Source organism: Thamnophis elegans, chromosome 8 (assembly GCF_009769535.1).
Source record: "Thamnophis elegans isolate rThaEle1 chromosome 8, rThaEle1.pri, whole genome shotgun sequence".
Lineage (NCBI taxonomy): Eukaryota > Metazoa > Chordata > Lepidosauria > Squamata > Colubridae > Thamnophis > Thamnophis elegans.
This window is the reverse complement of record NC_045548.1, coordinates 74,504,797-74,525,973: the sequence shown is the minus strand read 5'-3', so window position 1 is coordinate 74,525,973 and position 21,177 is coordinate 74,504,797. Positions and strand designations below refer to the sequence as shown.

Sequence of the window (21,177 nt, the reverse complement as noted above, 5' to 3'; positions counted from 1 at the left end):
AAAACAGGAAGTTCCTGTTCGTATTATATTGTGTAAATGTGTTTTCATTATGCCATCAATAATCACATGTTTAGTGGCCAGATCATAGTTTTTACACATTACAGTAGCTGAAATCCCCAAGGATTAAGTAATTGATGTAGCATTTTCCTCTCTTTTTTTCTACTTTTTCGTTTATTCCCCACCGAATTAACAGGGGTACTCCAAACTTGTGGTGGGATAAATATGTGGAGTGTATGTAGACACAAATCACTGTTTTTGGATTCTAGGAAGGTTTATGAGGACTGGTGTTGCTCACTCCTTTTTCAGTTTTTTCCCCAGTCAATTTTTTAAAATGTGGAATATAGAATAACAGAGTTGGAAGGGACCTTGGAGGTCTTCTAGTCCAACCCCCTGCTTAGGCAGGAAACCCTATACCGTTTCAGACAAATGGCTATCCAACATCTCCTTAAAAACTTCCAGTGTTGGGGCATTCACAACTTCTGGAGGCAACTTCTGTTCCACTGATTAATTGTTCCAACAGTCAGGAAATTTCTCCTCAGTTCTAAGTTGCTTCTCTCCTTGATTAGTTTCCACCCATTGCTTTTTGTCCTGCCCTCAGGTGCTTTGGAGGATAGCTTAACTCCCTCTTCTTTGTGGCAGCATGTAAAGGAGTGTTTTTCAAGATTGATAACTTTAAGAGATGACGATTCACTCTCAGAGTCAAGTTGGCTGTGGACCTCTGACAGTTGATGTCCTTACATCTTATAGTTGCCAAGGCTGAGAAATAAATCAGCTAACCAGACTGTAGGAGCCTCTTAAAGGTCATCCATCTAATTATTTCTCTCTGATTTGTTTCTAATTATAGGGTGATATCGGTCCCCCTGGTAAACCAGGCTCAGCAGTAAGTTTTTATTTTATACACAGCTTCGGGGTGGGATGGTGACAAATGACCTCTCTGGAATTGGTGTGGGTTTAGGGATTTATAACCCTTGTGAATATCTCCTGTGTTTGATAAAAAGGAAGCCATACTCACATTCATGGATCAATGCTAAAAAAAATTGAAATGTGTCCAACTGGTCTTCGTGCTTTGCAATATGGGGATTAAGAGGAAGAATTCTTGAGTAGAGCTTGTGCTAATAATTTAGTTTTAGTTTTTTTAGTTTTAGTATTTAGTTTATGTTCTGTCCCCCCTTCACGGCTCTTAACAAACGCAGGCAGACAAAACTTAAAAGGAAGTCTTTCTTTATCAGTTCTCAGTTTCAAAATGGCTTCGAGCCCAAAAATAACATAAATACAAGTCTCCGACAAGAATGCAAAACAAAACTCTTACTTCAATGCACTTTTTCCAAAGTCTCCACGAATCAGGGTTTACATGAAACACCAAAGCACTTATCCAAGTGTAACAAGCAATGTTGTACAAACCAAGGCACGCACGAAGGAACATATGTTGACTCCTGCAACTAAGGCGTGACAGCATCCGTCCTTTTATCTCCAAACCTGCCTCCCACAAGCCCCAGCTGCATACTGAATCTTGTATCCCGAAAAGACTCTCAGCAGAACTGCTGAGTCACAACAGTTTACTTTATTGTAATTGCACCTCATTCAATGAAATTAAATGGCATCTTCAGTGTACATTATAAGCATAAAAATAAAACACAAACACACAACCTTCTCATGCTATACAATTGAATTGAAAACCCGATATTGCATTAATATTGTACTCTACCAGTAGAATGCAATATAGTTACTGCCCGGGGATAGAAGCTGTTTTTCAGCCTCTTTCTCCTTGTTTTTATTGTCCTGTACTGTCTGCCAGATGGTAATAGTTCAAAAAAAAGGGTGCCCAGGATGAGATGGATCTAATGTGGGGGTAATGAAGTGAAAGCCAATTCCTGACACATGATCTTTATGATTAAGGATCATTAATCACAATTATGATTAAGTTTACAATTCTGAAATTGTTGCAAACTGACGGGGAAATCAGTCATGTTGTATGCATGAATATCAAACAATCTAATATATTACTGATGGTAACAATGATGGTTAGATTGTACATGTGACGTGTGTCACTTTTGAAAACATACGCTGGATAGCCACAAAGATCTGGCTGTTCCGGCAGGCTGGGGGGCTGTTGAAATAGCCAGCCCCATGGGAACTATGAATGTTGTGTATTTTAAATTGTTGTTTGTCTATTTGTCTATTTATCCCCTTCCTTTGTTTATTGTAAGCCGCCCGGAGTCCTTCGGGAGTGGGCGGCATACATGACTAATAAAATACATTTAAAAAAATTAAAAAAATAACATTTTGGACTTCTCTGACTGCTGTTACCATGCATTCACTCCTCACATTAACCATTTTTCAGTCTGTTCTGAAGTTGTCCTACAAATTATATTAAAACCTCATTATTGATATTGTTATTTCATTAGGTACAAAGTGCCACAGGCTGAAGGGATCATTTCATGTAGCTATTCAAAACAAAATAGTCTCATATTTCATAGTCCTTACCATTTTGGGGGGGGCGGGGGTGTCAAGTAACTGAAATAGATTTGATAAATTAACCTCTCGCCAGCTTTTAAGATGGATTGCATCACTTATGAATATTCCCCATGCAGGCCAATCTGTAGTTTTATAAACTATAGTGCAGCTGACTCAAGAGTTGTGTCATAGGAAATAAGGTACTTGCTTCCGATTCAGTTTGGTATCACTGACTCCAATGTATAATATGTAAGTCAGTGGTGAAATTCAAAAATTTTCCCTACCGGTTCAATGGGCGTAGGTTGGTGGGCATGGCTTGGTGGTCATGTGACCAGGTGGGCGTGGCTGCACAACTGACACACACACACACACACACACTATAAAAGCAGCTGGACTTCACACAAAATGGCCCCTGCAACAAGCAGGAACCTCACAGAGAGCTCAAAAACCAACTATCACACTTTATACAAAAATAACACAAAAGCTGCACAACTGACTCACATGCACGGTAAAAGCAGCTGGACTTGACACAAAATGGATCCTGCAACAAGCAGGAACCTCACAGACAACCAGGCACAACTGATTATCGCACAGCTGATTGTCAGAACTTTTTTTTTTTTACTTTATAATGCATTTTTTTTACTACTGGTTCAGGTGAACAGTAGCATATTTTACTAGTGGTTTGGGCGAACCAGCTCAAACCGGTAGCATTTCACCCCTGATATAAGTTTACTCTTATTATTTGATTATTGCTGGTGCCAAGCCAGATAGGAAGAGTTTCTCAAATGTAATTTCCAAGGGACTTCTCACATAATTGTTGAGATACTGAATTGTTAAGTGTTTCACTAATATGTCTGGTGTACGTTTGTGTGCTTTATATGACTCTCACTCTCTTCCCTCCATTGCCTCCCTCCCAAAGAAACAGTATCCTCATATATGGACCTTAAATATAGTCCTTATATACCTCTTTGCTACCCCCCCAAAAAAAAATCAGGTTTCTTTTTCCCTTCTTTTTTTTAATAGATAATCTTTTTTTGTTTGTTTGTTTCAGGTAGAGATCGAAGGCTTGAAAGGAGAACAAGTAAGTGCTCCTATTTTTTTTTTTCGTGCAGGTGATACACGCACAGGTTAGAATATTCTCCAGGTTACCTAAACTCATTCTCTCTCTGTGTTCAGAAATGATACTTCTTTTTCTTCATTTTTAAGTCATGAAAAACTGATCTAATAAAAGGGCCATCAGGGATCCAAGTAACACCCTCAGAAGACTCCGAGGCTTGACGTTCCTCAAAGTTCCATTTTATTAGAGATGTCATATTAGCACATCTGGGAAAACCTGAATCTGAAAGCTTCCAGGTTTTCCCCACCCAAATGAAAGTTTGAGCCCCTGCCCAGCACCCACATGTTCATCACATGGTCCAATCAGGCACCGTCCCAACTGGAGATACCTCCCAGTCACACCACTCCAGGTGCAGAGCAAGATCTCCTTGACTCTCTGAGAAAGGAATGTTATTTTGATTATATATCTCCCATACTCCATATAGCAGTTAGACTTATATACCGTTTCATAGGGCTTTCAGCCCTCTCTAAGCGGTTTACAGAGTCAGCATATCGCCCCCACAATCTGGGTCCTCATTTCACCCAGCTCGGAAGGACGGAAGGCTGAGTCAACCCTGAGCCGGTGAGATTTGAACCGCCGAACTGCAGATAACAGTCAGCTGAAGTGGCTGCAGTACAGCACTCTAACCACTGCACCACCTCGGCTCTATAATCTCCCCTCCCATTTTCCCACAGCAATAAATGTGGCAGGCCTGAAGATCTACAAGGCTTGACAAGGAGTTTCTGAAGGTGGTATCAAAACATACTCAAGAAGTCTGCTTTGACTATGGGATAAGACCTCAGCCCCTTTTATGTGTGTCAAATGCAAGATTATACAGTATAGTCATAGCCACCATCTCGGTTTTTTGACCTTCTGGATGGCTGTGGTTGGAAAATAATTTCCCTCATAATAGTATTTATTTCAAGGTTACACTCAGCCACCACTGAATTGTTCATCCAATTCATCCAAATGAATTCTTCTTTATCTTTTCACCAGAACAAGGTGAAGGAACAGCTGATAGTGTATACTGAAGTGAAATTTAGCCTCTAATGGGTTTTATTTTCTTCAGATTTTAAATTAATCCCTTCACATGTTTCTTGTGCACACTCAATTTGTTTATAGGGAGCTCCTGGCCCACGGGGACCTATGGGGCCTCCAGGAACTCCGGGTACTTCAGTAAGTAATTTTATTTCTGAATGAATTGTTTGTAATCTGAATGAAATACTTGCCAGGAATCAGGAACCAAGTACATTAAACATCACCTGAAACTAGACTATGTTTCATTTTGAAGTCAGGAAATAATGCAGTGATAATTTGAGAAATACTTCTGTTAAAGATTGAAGGGAATCACTATAGTACACCATACGGGTTTAACCGATCAATAGTATAACTTAGTTGAAAGAAGGTAGGTGCATATTTCGGTGATCTGGCATTGCTTTTCTTGTTTGTATAATTGCATTATATAAAGCTATAATGAATTATAATGATAATTATATATCTATAATGATTATTATATATAGCTATAATGATTATATATTTTATATATAATCTATGTATATAAAAGCCAAGTACAACTCACTCATCACAAAATCTCCAGAACCATAAAGCCTACAAACGTGAAATTTGGCACATACTCTTGGCTTCTAGGTACTCACTAAGAAAAGATTTTCCAAAATGACCATCAGATCATCAGTATTCCTTATACAGTATTATATTAACACATGTCGATGCTAAGGAGTTAGGCGTTCTACTCCCCCTCCCCACCTGACAGAAACTCTGTTCTAACTGCCAGTTGCCTTATATGGGGGCGTGGCTAGAGCATGACTCATCCGGCCTGTGGGCTGGCCGGATCACATGGTTTCATAGCAAAGCATGGGTATCCAGCTAGTTTCATTACATAGTTGTAGTCTCAATAGGGAAGCAGCGTTTTGGAGGTGCCTATCAGATAAGACTTTGCCTCCTCTGTGTATTTTGGGCTCCATTCCACCCATATAGTTAACTGTAAATTATTACTAATGTTCTTATTTATTGTTTTGATATTTACCAGGTTTTAATGCTTGTAAGCTGCCTCTAGATGAGATGGGCAGCACACAATATGTAATAAATAAAATAAACTACATTAATCACCCATCACTCTCGATGCACCTTTTCTATCCCCTATGTAAATCTTTGTCACTCCATTAGCAAAGTGCTCAGTTTGGCTATAACTATAGTTTATAGTTTTATAGTTTATTTTTTATTTGTATGCCGCCCTTTTCCCTGAGGGGACTCAGGGCGGCTCACAAGTTAGGGGAAGGGGAGGACAAAACAAGTTATGAACATAAAACAATACATTGTTAAAAGAGAACACAACAATCATACCATTCGGGTGGGGTTAGGGTCTTTAGCCCCAGGGACAGCCAGATTTTAAGGGCAGTGCGGAAGGTCTGGAGGGTTTAGGGGGGGGTTGTTTTGGATCTCCATTGCTTTGGTTCATATTATAGGGGATAGCTTTTTTTTTTCCTATGACATCACCCCCCAAAATAGAAACTATTTAATCTCAACGGACCTGTATGCAATGTAAAGGAAGAAAATATATCTTGTTTTCAGGGATCACCTGGACCAGAAGGCAAGATGGGATCTCCAGGTCCACCAGGTCTACGGGTAAGCAATCCTTCTTCTTTTTAGAGGCTTCCATCTAAAAAAACCTCTGCTTCCTAGTAGAGTTGTCTGCTTTATTGCAGAAGATAAAAAGGCTCCCAGTCCTTCCCCACCCCCTTTCTTGCTTTGAGCTAAGAAAATTACTGTATGTGTCACCATTCCATCAGAACTTAACTTCTCAGATGAGAAGTGAAATGTCTTCAGGGATAAAAACAAATCCTGGTTGCCTTTTTGAAAAAGCACCTTTGGGACAAGACAAGACTCTCCACAGGCATTAAAAGCCACGTGTGGCTTCCCACATTGGGCAGCCATGTAAATTTTATGGCACAGCTTTGCATCTTGCTTTAGGCTGCCAGTAGAAACGGTTCATTTTCCCCTTCTCTCTTGCCTATTGCCATCCACGTTTTATAATAGCAATAGCAATAGCAATAGCAGTTAGACATATACTGCTTCATAGGGCTTTCAGCCCTCTCTAAGCAGTTTACAGAGTCAGCATATTGCCCCCAACAACAATCCGGGTCCTCATTTTACCCACCTCGGAAGGATGGAAGGCTGAGTCAACCCTGAGCCGGTGAGATTTGAACAGCCGAACTGCAGAACTGCAGTCAGCTGAAGTAGCCTGCAGTGCTGCATTTAACCACTGCGCCACCTCGGCTCTAGCTTCTGTGTTCCTGGGATGTAGCAGGAAATCCCCGGTGTTAGTTGCTAATTCTGAGAATGTGTTCTTGCCATTCCTGTGCTGCCTCAGGCCAATCTCTGGGCTCTTTGCTGATCAATACAGAAAGAGGAAGGTGAACGAGATGAGAGCTTAGAACTCTCTCCACACTGCAAATCATTATGTGAGCATCATTAGGGATATAGTGGTAAAGTGGAAGAGGTATTTGCTGCCATGCTGACAAATGTGTTTGTGTGTTTACAATACGTGGAGGTGGGATATACTATAGATTACCAGGGAGATAGGCAGCATATTTATGAATCCAGCAGGTTGCTTCCTTCTCTATAAAACGTATTTTAAGGGTACACATAGTAAGCAATAGAACTGTGATGGCAAACCTATGGCACACGTGCCAGAGGTGGCATGCAGAGCCCTCTCTGTGGGCACATGCGCCGTCGCCAGTTGCTCTTCTGGTTTCTAGCATGCCGGCCAGCTGGTCTTAATGGGTGAGCACCACAAAATGGCCTGGAAACAGCCTGGGAAATGGTGCCCTAAGCTGGTTTAGCAGGAAATAGACACATGATTATGTGTTCTGACCCCCTCCTCCATCCAGTAACGAATGCTGAGACAAGCTTAACTGGAATGTACTTTATTAGCAAGAAACCAAAACCTCGGTGGCTGAAAGCCAAGCAGAACAAACAGATAAGGACCTTGGCAGCAACTCAGACAAGCCTTGGCAGTAATCCAGCCTGCCAAGCTAGTTACAAAAGTTCTCCAACTTTTAGTCAATGTGTTGACTTCTGCAAGAGGGGTGTGTGCACAAGCAGTCTTTTTATAGTCTGGAGAGGAGCCTAATGACCACCAGCTGAGTGCAATTACCTCCTGTACTTGCGCAACTGTTCCTGACGCCTATTAGCTCTTCGATGCCGGGCATCCAGGAACAGCTCACTACTGGCGTCCAGATCACTCTCCCTTGTCTCCTTCCCACTGGTCCAAGGTTCAGGTGTCTCCTGGTGGCCAACCAGCCTCTCTGCGCCCTGCTCGGAGTCGGAACCCTGTCCAGGGTCCTCCACATCCTCCAGAGCCAACTCATAGGGCCCCTCGCTGTCGGAGTCTGGTGGCAGCTCCAACGGCTCCTGCTGGGCTACAACAGTTATGTCTCCAAAATTGACCCCCCCCCCCCAGATAATGTCTGTGGGGTTGGTGAGCTTTAAAAACTCATTCCCAAATTCTTTGTATTATCTTGGAATTAAATATTTAGCTCAATTAAAGTTTTCTCTCTTAGAAACCATCTTTTTCTCTTTCATCTCCATCTCTATTCATTTCTCTCTGGGTCACTTTTTTTTTATTTTAAAAATGTTAATTTCTGGGCTGCAGAATGGGAGTTCATATTTTTTCTGGCATGATTCCATTCTGCTGTAGTAATGAAAATTGTACCAGGTAACCCATAAAAAAATAATGTAATGGACTCTGGGATAATAAATTCTCATATAGAAGTGAGACTAAATTTTCCCTGGTGTGCTATAAATCTATATTGAATTACAGGTTTATTTTTTTTTAGCTCCTTCATTTTCCGTCGAACCAAAGAAGACCTGTTTAACAGCCCTGCTTGCAATGAAATGAACGTGGACTATTTCAAATATTTGTGTGTGTGTGTGTGTGTGTGTGTGTTTGTTATGTCACAACCCCTGGTATGCCCAAATATGGGAGGAAGCATACTGCTTCCTTTCTCTGTCTATTGGCTCACCCCAGGAGACCATCCAGACAGAAAGCCATTATTTTTAATGTTACCTTTGTTACATTTCTTACATTTTGTTACATTTGTATTTATCAGCACCAATGCAACATACATACATACATACATACATACATACATACATACATACATACATACATATATATATATATATATATATATATATATATATATATATATATATATGTTATATATATAATTTACTCCTGTTGTTCATTTGAATTGTATTTTGCACAAACACAGAAATGCCTTGAGCACAGTGTGGAAACCACACAGATGGTGGTATTCCAACGTGATAGTTATGCCAAAAATCTAATCACACTGGCTGATAATTAAATTCTACTCAGGTTGTAACATAGCACCAACAACTCTTCTTGGCCAGAAGTAGACAATTCATTTCCTGATTCTTCATGAATTTTCATTGGCTTTTTCTTGTAACAGAATAATAAGAGTTCAAAGGAGACTTGGAGGTCTTGTAGTCCAGCAGTCACCAACTGGTGGTCCATGAGAAAATTTTGATGGTCCACAGAAAAATTATTTGCATTTTTTAAATATTGCACTAAATCAGAGGTCCTCAAACTACGGCCCCTGGGCCAGATATGTGCAATGAACGTTTGTGTTGTTGCAGAGAGTCTCCCCCCCTCGGGCTCTTTTTGTGTGAGTCGGAGGTGGGGAAAAATTTCAACTTGGGGTCTGCTTCAGCTCCCTAGTGCTGGGTTTTGGGAAAAGGCTGGAAGGAAGCGTCGCTGGTGGCAAGGAGCCGGAGGGCCTCGCTCCAGTGGGACTGCATCATGGTCTGGAACTGGCTGACCATCTCACCCCACTAAGCCTCCAGGCGCTGGCACCTGGCCTTGCACTCCTCCAGGTCTTCCCTCTGCTTGGAAAACCTATGTTTGTAGTCCTCAGTGAGGTGCTTCTGCTGAGGCTCCTTCTTGGTCAGATCCAATTGGAACTGAACCAGCTGTTTTGCCTACTCTTTCTCATGGTGGTTGCTTAGCTCCAGGAACTACTTCCTGTTGGGGCCCCAAGAAGCCCAGGCGGGCAAGCAAGAAGTGGCTGGGAAGGGAGGGGTGAGTAGAGGCTGGCAAAGTACCCTTGACATGAGTGACATTGAGTTGGCCACACCCACCCAGTCACATGCCCACCTTGCCACGCCCACCCAGCCGGTCAGTAGGCAGATCATATTAGTAGCCCGCAGGATTTAAAATTATGAATTTAGTGGTCCCTGAGGTCCGAAAGGTTGGTGACCCCTGGTCTAGTCCAATATGGTTGCAGCATTTTGGCCCAGTTGAAATATCTGGATACCTTTTTTTACGGAAAGCTCCCCATGAAGCATGTTGTAGCGCTCTAATCCTATCAAAATCAAGGATTATAACTCTGTTTAAAACAGATACTGTAAAAATTAAGAAGACCCCTTGAAAATCCAAGGAATTATTTTACCTAAAATCTAGTTTTAGTTTATGACTCATAATGAATCGGTTGAATGATCAGTTCAACTTGTTTCTTTGCATGACGTGGTTCATAATTTTTAGTTCTCTCTTCTTAGGGCAAGAAAGGAGAAGTAGGCCTCCCCGGAGTTGATGGATTGTCTGGACCGCCTGTAAGTAAGACTGAAGTGGGTTACCACTCTGATCTCTGTCCAAGGTGCTGAAAAAAAAATCAAGCTTGTAATGCTTGTGTGGTGTAAGATCAATAGGCTGTTTTCTACTTGAACGTTAGTTTTGGTGCTGTTTTATTTACAGAGCTTGGTTTATTTGCAAAGCCTTCCATGACTACATTTGCAAAATGCATCTGGTTTTTGACCCTCAGGCAAAATCCCCTAAGCCATTTGTTGACACATTGTCAAGGAATTGCGCAGCCGGTGTCCAAATAAAGTCATAGATGCTGACACGTACTTGCAGTTTTGTTTTTTTAAATAAATTTATTTTATATCAATATATACAGCAAACTAGATAGTCAGGCAAGCTGGAGCATCATGAGGTAAATCACACATGGAGGATAAAGAAGAAAAAGGCGGGGAAAAAAGGGAAATGGCCCTTTCAAACTCACAGCAACCAATTGCCTCCCGGAGGAGCTAGAAGTCTCCAATCAATCAACCACAACTGTGTGTTCTGACTCACTGCACAATCCAGCTACTAAAGTTAAATAGTTTAACACACTTTGAATTGCCCTTTGAAGTGCAATTGGTCTACTCACAGAGTGCCCCTTGTGTAAGTGATGCTTTAAAGAAGATCAAAGCACAAATTCCAGGCTTTGAGAATTTACCGTTTGAATTTTCTTGGAGAAGGCTCAAAACCTACAATACGTTATGTAGTGTGAACTACTTGAATGAATTATTCACTTTATATATTTTTTTAAAAAAAATCGTGACTTCTTTTGTGATCATTGTGCAAAAAGAGCACATTCTTGCTCTTTGGACTTTTATTTTGTATTAGATTTTTTTTAAAAAAAATTCCATGTTAGTTACTGGAAAAAGAACACCTTGACATTTTCTCATTACAGTTTGAAATGTGAGATGAACCCAAACAACATAGAACAAATGTTATAAAAGCTCTACCTTTTCCCATGTTAAGAGTAGATTGACTTTTTCCTAACTCAGTTTCTCTTTTAGGCTGGCTAGACTTTTTTCAATTACTATAAAACTTCTGGTAAATTGAGTTGTTTGTGGAGAGAGGAGCAGGAGGAAAGAGAAAAAAATATATCAAATAGCAATATTTTTTTTTTTTAAAGGAGCCTGGAACCAGGCAAGAAGTTAGATTTAGATTTATTTTATTTGTATGCCGCCCTTCTCCGGGAGGGACTCAGGGCGGCGAACAACTCAAAAGGGGAAAAGGGGAACATAAAACACAATACAAGTAGTTAAAATAGCCAAGAATCACACCACCACACAGGTCGAGAGGGGAGGGGAACTCACCAAGAAGTTCAAATATATTTCTTAACAGAAATATCAAAGTTCAAAATTATCGAAGTTCAAAGATATTTCTTAACAGAATAACAGAGTTGGAAGGGACCTCAGAGGTCCTCTAATCCAACCCTATGCTCAAGCAGGTTCAAGCTGAGGAAGGTCTGACAGAGACCCTATGCCCATGATGGTGAACCTGTGGCACGTGTGCTGGAGATGTCATGCAGAGACATCTCTATGGGCATGCCAGCCATCACGTTTCTGGGTTCCAGCTGGTCTTCACGCATCCGGGAACGCTGGAAAATTGAAGAGCATCTCCCTGGTGTGCATGGAAGTTGGGCTTCCAGTTTCCGGTGTGCACATGTGCACCAGCCAACTGGTCTTTGTGTGTGCATGTGCACCAGAAACTGGAAGCCCAGGTGACTGGCACGCATGCATGCACTGGAAACCAGAAACATGCATGCACCAGGGAACTGTTCTTCCAGTTTCCAGCATTCTCATGTGCACATGTATGCTCCCGTTTCAGCACTCGGTACCAAAAAGGTTTGCCAACGCTGCCCTATACCTTCTTGAATGAACAAGAAGAGCACACATGGATTTGGGGAGTACGAGAAATATTTCTATATACGAATCACTTCTTTCTTGTGAATACAACCAACGCAGAGTGAACTGTGTCTTCAACAATTCGCAGAAGAAGAATACTGCGTATTCATTTTATTTAGATCCCTTATCATTTCTCTGGCAAGGCAGATGTCACTCAAGTGCCATTCATTGGCAGAAAAAAAAGGGTGCTTACATTGAATAAAGCAATGAAAACTAATTTTTTTCACATTTATACTTTTCAGTTCTCCCATCAGTCAAACTGCCTTTTGGACAAACTGCGTTATACAACTATAGTGTTAGGAAAAGTAGCCTTTGTTGAAATGCTCTATTTTGTACACAGAGTAGAGACATTCTACCTCTAGCGGGTAGTGAGTGGGTGTCTCTGCAATCACTGAAAGTTACAAACAATGCTGGTGATAAAAACATATTGATCGATTTCATGTAATTTATCTACTCATTTATTCAATATCGATAGCAGCCTATCTCAATCAATGACATTGGGCAGTTTACAATGTAATGTCTTTGTCTTCTACATTATTTGTAGGGTCCTCCAGGGCATCCTGGACTTGCTGGATCTCCCGTAAGGAAAACATATTTTTAATATATAAACAGGAAAGTTAGCAATGTTAGAATCTCTTTATCTGAGATTCAGAGGTGATCTTTGGCAGGAGATCTCTCTCTGGGGGTGCAATCTGCTTGACCATGGTCAACACCAGTGGTGGGATTCAATTTATTTTACTACCGGTTCTGTGAGGGTGGTGGTCCTTGGTGGGAGTGGCTTGGTAGGCATGACAGGGGAAGGATAGTGCAAAATCCTCATTCCCTCCCCACTCCAGGGCAAGGATACTGTAAAATCTCCATTTCTAGCCCACTCCAGGGGAAGGATACTGTAAAATTCCCATTCCCTCCCCACTCCACTAACCTGCTTTCCAGCTCCTGTGCAGGGCAACAGAAGAAGACCCAGCTGATCAGCTGCTATTCCAATCAGCTGGGGCTTGGGAGGCAGTGAATAGATGGGGGCGGGGCCAGCCACAGGTGGTATTTGCCGGTTCTCTGAACTACTCAAATTTTCCGCTACCGGTTTGTCAGAACTGGTCAGAACTGGCTGAATGCCACCTCTTGTCAACACATGACCTAAAGGAGAAGTCAGATAAAGGAAGGTACGGAAACAAAATTCTTCCTATATTTATGAAAAAAAAGGCAGGGCTGGAAAGAGGACAGTGCAGATCTAACTCAGTATATAATCTAAAAATAAGCATTACGCCATAGTGACAGTCAAATTAGTAGAATGGGTAAGGCCCCAAACTAGAAGACTGTGAGTCCTAGTTCTGCCTTTGGCACAAAGCCAGCTGGGTAATCTTGGCCAGTCACTCTCTCTCAGCCCTAGGAAACAGGCAATGACAAGACACTCCTGAAATCTTGCCAAAAAAAAAAAAAAAACCTGCAGGGACTTTTCCACGACTCAAGACTGACTTGAAGGCATCCCAAAAACCAAGTAAAACAGAACCCAGAGCAGTTTTTGTTGTGACCTGGCTGAAAATGGGTAGCAGAGAACGCCAGGGAAACCTCATTATATTATATTGTATTGTGTTGTATTGTATTGTGTTGTATTGTATTGTATTGCATTGCATTGCATTGCATTGCATTGCATTGCATTATATTATATTATTATATTATAATCTGTTTTACTGTGTTTTATTTTGTCTTATCCTAGGGCAAACCAGGAGAAACTGGCAGAAATGGTGACAGTGGGCCACCAGTGAGTTCATGTCATAGAATCTTCAACGTCAATACATGTGCCTTTTGTTGAATACACAGCTAAAATAAGCAAACAGCCTCTTCCAAAGTCAAGATAACCATTACCTGACTTTATCTTTGATTGTTTACTCTTTTAAATTATCTTAAGATAACTTAAAAGAGTAACAATCAAAGATAATGATTAGTCCAATTATCATTTGCTAGCATCAGCCCATTTGCTGCCAATCCTTACTTATGACTCTAATTAATTCCACCGATTAATTGTTCTCTCCATCAGGAAATTTCTCCTTAGTTCCAGATTGGATCACTCGTTAACGAGCTTTCAGCCATGACTTCTTGTTCTACCTTCAAATGCTTTGGAGAATAAGTCAGCCCTCTCTTCTCTGTGGCAGGTCTTCAAGCACTAGAAAACAGCTATCATCATCATATCACCCCTAATTATTCCCTTTGTTAGGCTAAACATACTTAGTTCCCTTAATTGTTCATTGTACAATTTAGCCTCCAGACCCCTTAACATCTTTGTTGTACTCTTTCCAGGGTCCCAGCATTCTTCTATCATAGTGATCAGAATTGGGCAAATATTCCAAGTGTGGCCTCAGTAGTGCAGTATAAAGCAGTTTTATCACCTTGTGATCTTGATGCTACCCCTTTGCTGATGCAGTCTAGGACTGTATTGGCCTTTTTGGCAGCTGCAGCACACTGCTGGTTCATACTTAAGTGGTTGCCCACTATTACACCAAGCTCCCTCTCACAGTTACAATTATTGAGCCAGGTACTGCCTATTCTGTATTTGTGCATTTGGTTTTTTTCCTGCCTAAGTGCAGGAAAAGTGCAAGACCTTACTTTTCGCACTACTGAATTGCATCTTGTTGGCTAGGGCTCAAGTCTCAGGTCTATAAAGATCCTTCAGAAATTTCAGTCTCTCTTCCAACGTGTTAACAATTCCCCAGAACTTGCTGCAGGGGTAGGATTCAAACCTTTTAACAACTGGTTCTCTGCCCAGTGGCTGGGTGGTCTTTGCCCTGGCAGGTGTGGTCTACTCAGTCTCCTGCACCACAGCAGAGGGGTGGGGTATTTTCACCCTCCTTAGCTTCCAAAGGCTTTTATCGAGCCCCCGGGAGGGCGAAAACAGCCTCCCATGGGCTCCAGAGGCCAGAAATGAGCCTGTTTCTAGACTTTCAGAACTTGGGGGGGGGCAGTTTTTGCCATCCCGGAGCCTCCATGTGGGCCCTGCACTTAACTGGCATCCAAAACAGGCCACATGCAGGGAAGAGTGAGGTGGGCAGGGCCAGCCAGTCCTTGCAACTACCGTTTCTGCCAACCAGATGTAAAATTCGCATCCGATTTGCCTGAACTGGTCTGAACCTGCTGAATCCCACCCCATGACTTGCTGTCATCTGGAAATCTGATATGCTCCTTTCTATCCTCCCATCTAGATCATTTATGAAGCTGTTGGAGGGTACTGGCCCTTAATTTAAAAAAAAAGTCCACAAGATTGGGGGTTGCTGCCTTAATGAAATAAAAATACAGCCTTTGTGGCTTATTCAATAAAGCAAGGTGTAGCAATTTGTATGTTAAGTCAGTCCTAAGTTTCTACACTTTTTGCTGAACTTCAATAACTATTTCAAACTATTTTCAAGTTTCCAACAAGCCTTGAGATCCTTTTCTTTGCCATTGCTGACATCTGATGGCCATTGCTGAAATTGCTTTCTTGAATTGTTTTGAAAGGTGTTCATGACCATAGTTAGTCAGATAGCTCAACTCTGTTGAGCTCCTTGAGGTTTCTTCCTCAGATACGTTTTTAGTCTTGGTTCCTTTTCTCCAAACGTGGGACAAATTTCTAGCATTGCATTGGCCAATCTCTGAGACAGAATCTCACCTGTCCCAACCTTGGCCTTATGCATAGGTCAGGAGTCAGCAACCCATGGCTCTGGAGCCACATGTGGCTCTTTCATTCCTCTGCTGTGGCTTCCTGTCGCAGTGAGCTCCACAATTGATTGGGCTTTTGTTAGGACAGGTAGAGGAAATGGATGCTGCGCTAGGAGAAGACTCTATGATGTGGGAACTGGATTTCCGGTCAGCAAAGGGAAAAAGATCCGTGAGGAGGAGACAATATGGTGGGGGAGCGGACTTCCAGTCAGCTCCAGAATTGAACGGGGGCTTCCGGTTAGGACCTTTGTGGCTCTTTGAGTATTTAAGGTTGCCAACCCCTGGCATAGGTTGTTATCCTTCAAATGAGTGGTGTGCAGGGGTGGGTTCCTCCCGGTTCGCACCGGTTCGCACGAACCGGTTCGTCGGTGAACCTGGAAGTAATTAACTTCCAGGAATGCCGGTACCGGTCCTGGCCCCTGTCGCTGCAAAGCGCCCTTTTGCCGGCGCGTCGCAGCTCACTTGCTCATTCCCCCGCCCATCCGCAGCTTGCTCCCTCGCTCCCCCGCCCGTCCACAGTAAGCCCAGCCTGCCGCTCACTGATTGGCTGGAGTCCAGCCAATCAGTGAGTGGGCTGGAGGCGAAGCAAAGCTTTTTTCACGCTTGACCTCCATTTGAAAATTCCCTTCGGCCTTCGCTTGCTGCTTCCCCCTCAGGTAAGCAACAAAGCCCCAGCAGCGGGATTCGGGAGGCTTCGGGAGCCACTCCCATCCGGTCACATGGGTGGCAAGCCACGCCCACAAAGGAGGCCACGCTCACCGAGTAGGTTCGAACAATTTTTGAAACCCACCCCTGGTGGTGTGCTTCTCAACTTGCTTTTCAGTCAATGTTGTGGAATGATGGAAGGCTTCACAATAGTTTTTCATGTCATTCGGAAGCTGTGTGGCGATGCTTTAGTAGAAATCAATCAATTATTACACATTGATTCAAATTGTAATCGAGATGCAAATGTTTTTGTTCAAATCCTCCCTTTGGTTTACTAAAAGGAGCACTTTCACATGTGCAAATATTTGTCAATTAACAAATCTACCCTAACTCACCTAATCTGATTTAAAGAGTTGCAGAAAAATCAGATCCAGAAAGCACACACATATAATTGATTCAGTTGGATTCATTAACTTTTTTATATACATAATAACAGATGAATAAATGTACAATACCAATAGAAGATTTTTCGAACATAGTAGAAGTTACAAGCAGAACATGAGCAGGAGAGAACAGCTAGTTTCATTTCAGAGTTCAGAGCAGACAGAAAAGTTTCAGTTACGATTCTTAGCACAGATTCAGATTTGTTTACGCTCCCATTGCCTGACTTAGTTGCTATGCTTATTCATTGGCTTGTTACCATGTTTCTCCCAGTCATGAATATTCTAACAACTTGAATAAACCATTTTAAACCATATCCTGTATCTGAACTGAAGCTTTACAGAATAGCAGATTTGGAAGGGACTTTGGAGGTCTTCTAGTCCAACCCCCTGCTCAAGCAAGATATTTTATACCATTCGGACAAATGGCTATCCAATCTCTACTTAAAAACCTCCAGTGATGGGCATCCCAAAATTTTTGGAGGCAAGCTATTCCACTGATTAATTGTTCTAACCGTCAGGAAATTTCTCCTTATTTCTTTTTACGATGCAGAAAATGATGCCCATCTTTATAAAGTAAAACCAGGCATGTCTGAACCCAGAAATTAATATGCATGACTTGTTTTTCTTTTTTTTTTTTTTAGGGTTTACCTGGAAATTCTGGTAAAGATGGTTTGCCTGGTCTCCCAGGCTCAAAAGTAAGTAAACATAGGGGCAAATATTTGCTGATCTCATTACTGGAAGGACTTAAATTAATTGAATTGAATTTGAATTGAATTTATTAGATTTATAGGCCGCCCAATCCCGGAGGACTCTGGGCGGCTTACACAAAACAAGAAAAGAAAAAAACAAACAAAATAAAAATAAAGATTTAAAAACTCTCCAACACACATACATTCAGAGTGGGGCTGGACCCTACATAATAAGGTCAACAGCCCCAGGCCTGCCGGAACAGCCAGTTTTTAACAGCTTTTCTGAAGGCCATGAGGGTGGTGGGATCCGAACCTCTGGGGGTAGCTGATTCCACAGGGTCAGACCAGCCACAGAGAAGGCCCTTCTCCGAGGCCCCGCCAGCCAACACTGTCCGGCTGACGGCGTCCTAAGGAGGCCCACCCTGTGGGATCTTATCGGCCGTTGGGAGATATGCGGCAGTAGGCAGTCTCACAAATACGCTGGTCCTGAGCCAAGTAGGGCTTTAAAGGTAATGACCAACACCTTGAATTGCGTTCGGAGACCAATTGGCAGCCAGTGCAGCTCGCGGAAGATAGGTGTAATATGGGTGTATCTCGGTACACACATTATCGCTCGCGCGGCTGCATTCTGGACTAGCTGTAGTCTCTGAACGCTTTTCAGGGGTAGCCTAAACCATTCCATAGTCTGATAATTCCAAACAGTCATTACGTTTCTTGCTTCTTTACTTAGTACTAGGATTCATGATGAATTTTTGCCTAAACTCAGTGGCTAGTGGCTGAAAAATTGTGGCTTCCTCATTCCAAAATAAGTATATTGGGAAAAAAAGGGGGGGGGAATCCAGGAGCCATAATAGGTGTTTCAAATATCTGGAAGCTACTATGCAGGACATCAAATATAGAGGTCTTGTGTAAATTGTTTGCACAGACTGGAGCGGGCACCATTTCCTTGCACAAATAAAGCAACCTCCACATTTGCATGTGTAAAAACATGTCAGCCACCATTCTTGCACCCTTTTTACGAACTTGAATTTAATAAATCAGAATGGATGTTTCTTCATTTACTTAGAAGGAAGAGCTAGAACTGATAGATGGAAATTGCGAGAAAGCCATTTTCAGTAAAACTCCCAGGACATCCTAGGCTCTCCTCTATTTTTAGAAAGCCCAAGTGTTCTTTGAAATATTTAATTCTGTCCTTATTCAATAGTTGTGTTTCACATTGTCCTTTTGGGGGGCCAATTTTCTTCTATGTTTTTTTTTACAGGGAGAACAAGGGGAAAGGGGAGAAGTTGGAAAAGCAGGCTCCAAGGTAAAAAAAGAAAAGAAAATTCATTTCCTATAAGCCATGAGAAATATTGTAAATAAGCAAATGCGGGAGGTGGTGGCTGGGGTAAGAAAGAAGATCCCACATCTAATTCCTAAATTGATCTCATTCATATTAATCTTAATTGTTTTGTTGGAAGAAATATCCATCTGGTTCAGTTCTAAGCCAGGAGAAAGACACTGGTTTACTGATGAAGAAGAACCACATGGGTTTGTGGTTCTAGGCAGCTGACAAAATGGAGTTGAGAGTGGTATTTTAATATCTTCTTTGGGCTTCACTCTTGAGCTTCCTGTTCCTGTGCAAGAGCATGTGTTCTATTGGCTGTTGTCAGATTCTTATAGGTCATGTAGGGGTCAAAGCTGGTTCTATGGGCAAAAGAGGAATGCAAATCTGAGGTGTTTGTCTGAGCTAAGTTTGGTTGAAGTTTGGACTGCTTTGGGGGCGGTGTAATGAAGGGGCTTGTGCTCTGAAAAGGTGTTGGGCAATTCCTATTGTGGCTTAATGGCTTTGTCCTCTGTTGGATCTTGAGTGAGAGGCTAATCCTACCATTGTGCCTTAGTTCAGACTTTGCTGCAGGGAGTTTCAAAATATCCTGCCTTGAATGGATTACCAAATCTGCATTTCTAAAAGGTGGCCTCCTCAGTTTCTACTTGGGGCTGGGAGACTGGGGCTGTTTTCTACCTCTAAAATATATACATATTTTTCCCTTTGGAGAAATATAATATTCTGCATTTTTAATATTTCCCCAACTATTTCATTCTCCGGGGGGGGGGAGGTTCCTGACTTTCTACAATCCCCCCATTGGGCTTAAATAAGTGTGAGTAACACAGTTTTTCTGGGCCAAGATTGGGAATTGATTTGATGAGGGAGATTTGATGGGAGTTTTAATTGTTTTTTCAACACAAAGTTTAAGGCATTGATAGAGGCAGCAGAAAAGTATCCCTTCAGTGGTTCCCAAAAGGAGAGCTTTCAACCCATGAAGGTCTAGCAGCCAGGGCAAAATTTCTGCAAAGAAATTTACAATATCCAATTTTCTATGCCAATTATTTTTAGATGTTTGATGTCAGTTTCTGTGACCTTCCAGTCAGGTTTGAAGCAAGTGCAAGCCCCAAAATTTTTCGCAGCTATGGTTTTGCTTTAGTAAATAACTACAGGTGGTCCATTTCCAAGGGTTGCTTCCTGAACCTGCTTTAGCTCTTAGTTTAGTGCATCCAGGATTCCTGATGCCAAATTAAGCCAGTGTGCAATCCAGGCTGTTAACATTTTTTTTTAATTGCGCACAATGAGCCCTGGGACTCTTACTAATGAGATCACCAGTGCAACATATTTTGTCTTACTGGGCAACTAAGCAGCATCATTTGTGAATCAAAATCAGGGTTGGGGTTTGGTGATCTCTTTTCTGCTACCTTTTCAATGAGGGAATTGGCTGAGGAGGCACGCCCCCTCACCCATGGAATTTGCCTCCTTCTCAGTGGTGGGATCCTCCCAGTTTAACAACTGGTTCAGTGATCGCGCGCATAGGCAGTTTGAAGAAAATCTTCAATTTCGGGTTTCTTTGGAGGAGTAACACAGCTGATTCGCGCAGCAATCTGCTCTGCCGTGTGAATCAGCTGAGAAGATAAAGGTAGGAAAATGGTGCAGATGGGTGGGCCCATCTCGTTGTCAGGGTGAACTGGTTCGCTACTATCTTATTGCTGGAGCTACCAGTTCGCCCGAACTGGTCTGAACTGGTAGAATCCCATCCCTGTTCATTCTGTTTGTGAGTTGTGTGTGTGTGTGTGTGTGTGTGTGTGTGTGTGTGTGTTACTTTTACAAGACAGTCAATACAAACATCCTGGACAAATTTCCCTCCCACCAGATAGAAATCCAAGGTCTTCAGAACTTGCTGTGCCAACCACTCCTAAATGCCATCCTTCCATTTAACTGATTACAACATAAATGAGGCAAGAAATAAAACCTTACAATGAATTTCCGCCCTCCCCCTCCCTCCCAATAGTCTTTCCAGCTGTCTTCTGGGGATTGAAAGAGTCTTTAGTCTTCACTGGTTCATCTCGGGGGTCCTCTCTTTCATGTCTGCTGGGTGGCATTAGGCTTGGCTTGGTGGTAAGGCTGGTCAATCAGGCTTGGGAAGGTCTGCTCCATTCTGGTTGCTGTGATGATTTTTTGGGTAGATGACTGGATCCAAACCCAACTCCCTGATTCAAATGGATGGAGGATCTCTTCTGGGTCAATGTGATCTGCTTCTAAAGGTTGCAGAATTGTCTGTATAGGGCTGAAAGATACACT

General features: G+C 42.1%; 1 protein-coding gene across 1 annotated transcript in view; it reads left to right on the top strand.

Moving 5' to 3' along the window:
• Positions 1 to 21,177, top strand: part of COL22A1 (collagen type XXII alpha 1 chain) — a 179,572-nt gene that overhangs the window by 82,323 nt on the left and 76,072 nt on the right. Inside the window, exons 18-26 of the mRNA XM_032223193.1 lie at positions 845 to 880; positions 3,506 to 3,535; positions 4,673 to 4,726; positions 6,140 to 6,193; positions 10,148 to 10,201; positions 12,651 to 12,686; positions 13,821 to 13,865; positions 17,523 to 17,576; positions 18,832 to 18,876. Of these exons, the coding sequence (XP_032079084.1) occupies positions 845 to 880; positions 3,506 to 3,535; positions 4,673 to 4,726; positions 6,140 to 6,193; positions 10,148 to 10,201; positions 12,651 to 12,686; positions 13,821 to 13,865; positions 17,523 to 17,576; positions 18,832 to 18,876 (408 nt within the window). The remainder of the gene's footprint in view (positions 1 to 844; positions 881 to 3,505; positions 3,536 to 4,672; positions 4,727 to 6,139; positions 6,194 to 10,147; positions 10,202 to 12,650; positions 12,687 to 13,820; positions 13,866 to 17,522; positions 17,577 to 18,831; positions 18,877 to 21,177) is intronic.